The sequence below is a fragment of the Macadamia integrifolia genome, unplaced genomic scaffold, assembly GCF_013358625.1.
Source record: "Macadamia integrifolia cultivar HAES 741 unplaced genomic scaffold, SCU_Mint_v3 scaffold1299, whole genome shotgun sequence".
Lineage (NCBI taxonomy): Eukaryota > Viridiplantae > Streptophyta > Magnoliopsida > Proteales > Proteaceae > Macadamia > Macadamia integrifolia.
The window spans coordinates 222,267-225,149 of record NW_024868150.1 but is presented as its reverse complement, the minus strand read 5'-3'; the positions used below and the strand labels follow the sequence as shown (position 1 = coordinate 225,149).

General features: G+C 38.7%; 1 protein-coding gene across 1 annotated transcript; it reads left to right on the top strand.

Annotated features, from left to right (window-relative positions):
- The first annotated feature begins 235 nt into the window (after positions 1-235).
- LOC122063350 (probable glutathione S-transferase) lies at positions 236-1,447 on the top strand. Its single transcript, XM_042627073.1, has 2 exons — positions 236-547; positions 945-1,447. The coding sequence occupies exons 1-2, from the start codon at positions 236-238 to the stop codon at positions 1,302-1,304; spliced, it is 672 nt and encodes a 223-aa protein (XP_042483007.1). The 3' UTR covers positions 1,305-1,447.
- Positions 1,448-2,883: the final 1,436 nt, after the last annotated feature.

Below are 2,883 nucleotides of genomic sequence, written 5' to 3'. Positions count from 1 at the left end.
ACTAAGAGTGTGCATCAACAAACGTAAGCATTTGTATAATCTGGAAAAATCTAACCTAAAGTCAAGATCGCCGTCTTGATTCTGTTCTTGACATAATATAGAAAAAAATTGGAAGATCACTGCCCATGAAAGCTCAGTTCATCAATCACTATATATAAATTAGTTTAGGAGGAGGAGGAGGTTACAACTCACAAGCCTTCCAAAATCATCTTAATTTGTTTTCTCACTTATCAACATGGGAGAAGAACTAAAGCTATTTGGATATTGGTCTAGCCCATTTAGCTGCAGAGTCAAATGGGCTCTGAAACTAAAAGGGTTAGACTATGAATACATAGAAGAAGATCTGTTCAACAAGAGTGCTTTGCTTTTACAGTACAACCCAATTTACAAGAAGATCCCAGTACTTGTTCATGGAGGAAAACCAGTTGTGGAATCCATTGTCATCCTTCAATACATTGAAGAGACATGGCCGGAGAATCCCTTGCTCCCAACTGATCCTTACGAGAGAGCCGTCGCTCGATTTTGGACTAAATTTGCTGAAGATAAGGTAAATTACATTTTAAGCATAGTTCAAAATCTCCATCTGGTCACTGAAATTTCTTTGAAACAATGTATTTGTTTTGTGAGCTTTCCTTGGCCATTTAGGGAGTCAAAAAATCCAAAATTTCGATGAAACAGTGCATTTTTGTGACCAAAATTTCGATGAAACAGTGTTGACTCTGGGTTTTGCCTCCTGTTTCATTTCAGACATGTTGAAATTTGCGAAATTTCAACGAAATTTGAAATGTGATTTTAAGCATGGCCAGGAGCTGCTCTAGGCCTTCTGTTTTAGTTTTCTTTATGCATCTATTTTAATCTTTTATTTCTGTTGTGGGCACTTTCTTTTGGCTCAACTAAGCTAAAGTGTGATGAACTAAGGTGATGTTTTGTTTTGTTCTTAATAGACTTCAAGCATTTGGAGTATGTTTCACACAGTAGGAGAAAAACAAGAGAAAGCCATAAAAGGGTGCTTAGAAATGTTGAGAACCATTGAAGAACATGGTCTTGGAGAGAAGAAATTCTTTGGTGGAGAGACTATTGGATTAGCAGATTTAGCCTTTGGATGGATTGCTCACTGGTTGGGAGTGCTGGAAGACTTATTAGATCAAAAATGGGTGGATGCCCATACATTCCCACGCTTGCATGCTTGGATTCAGAATTTCAGGGAAGTTTCTGTGATCAAAGAGAACCTTCCTGATCGTGATCAAATGTTCCTCTTTTACAAGTGTCGGATGGAGAAGCTTTCTGCATCTGCTTCAAACTAGGGTTCTACTATCCTTAACTTCTTAAGTTTTTAGCTCTTACATAACTTCTATCTTCTTTCTGCATCTCTGTGTGTGTGTGTGTGTTTTTTTTTCTGTTTTTATTTTTTGTTTTTGTTTTTGTTTTTTCAAGGAATAAGGAGTAAAGTTTCCCCCACAGTCAATGTACTGTATAAACAATTAAGTTTTTAGTCTGTTGACAAGAAAAAATGGGAGGAGGAACTCTTTACCGCTCCTGTTCAGTGGGAGCATGTTTTCAAGTGTTGGTATTGTATCGGCTGTATTGAATCGGTATCGGCTGAGATCGATGCCTAATCCCTGACCAATCTGGATCGGTTACCCGTATTGTTTCAGGAGTAAAAGAGTAAGAAAATTGTAATGGGTAAAACCGATCGATACATGTCGATCCGATCCGATCTAGATCGATATATACAGTCCTATAAATCCATGGGGAGTAGGGGTGTCTTTTCACAGGTCCCTAAAAGCAGGGGTTGTGTGTGGGCGTGTGAAAGCAAATTATTCACCATTTTGCCAGTAAATTTATATTCTTCATCTAAAGAACAAAAGGTATATCGAAATTTAATTGTTTTCAAGCATGAAATGATGAAATTTTGTACTTGGAAAGTGAGTTACTGCTTGATCAATTTAGTTATAACAGGGTTCAATCCAAAACATTAAAACCTTGAAGTTGTGAAGTTCAGCAACTCATGAATGCCATATATTGGTTGTGGAAAGGATAATTGTCACACCCCGTTCACACTGAACCGGAGCGGTGACCGAGTTAACACCGGTTAACCCAAACCTGCCAGGACCATCAGATACTGTATTCCACCACAGCATACACACACTAACATAAATTCATCAGATCAGCGGAAGATTAAGTTTTTTTTTTTTTTTCCTGTGAATAAATCACATATACTTGATACCCAAATTTGTGATACAATAAATATATACATTTGGGCCCGAAGGCATGATATATACACAAAAAGAATCAAGTTTAAATATCAAGTATATACAGGAAATCATCAAAATCATCAGAGTACACAGTTCGGCTCGGTATCAAGGCTGGAGCTCAGCTCGGCATCAGGTGTTGTGCCCAGCTCGGCATCATGTAGAAGAGCTCAGCTCGGCCTCGGAAGTGGAGCTCAGCACGGCCCTCAGGGTGGAGCTCAGCTCGGCCTCAGAACTGCTGTCCCGCAGCNGAGAAAGATGATGAAGACATTCAGAATAGGAATTCCCATGAATTGAAAAGTCATCCATAAATACTTCTAAGAATTTTTTGACCATGTTAGAAAATATGCTCATCATGCATCGTTGGAACGTAGCAGGGGCATTACAAAGCCCAAAGGGTATACGCCTGTAAGAAAATGTTCCATATAGACATGTAAAAGTGGTCTTATGTTGGTCCTCTAAAGCAATTGGGATCTAGTTATAGCAGAAATATCCATCAAGAAAACAATAGTATTCATATCCATCTAACCTCTCTAACATCTAGTCAATAAATGGCAATGGGAAGTGGTCCTTCCAGGTTGCCACATTAAGTTTCCTGTAGTCTATGCACACTCTCCACCCAGATTGGACA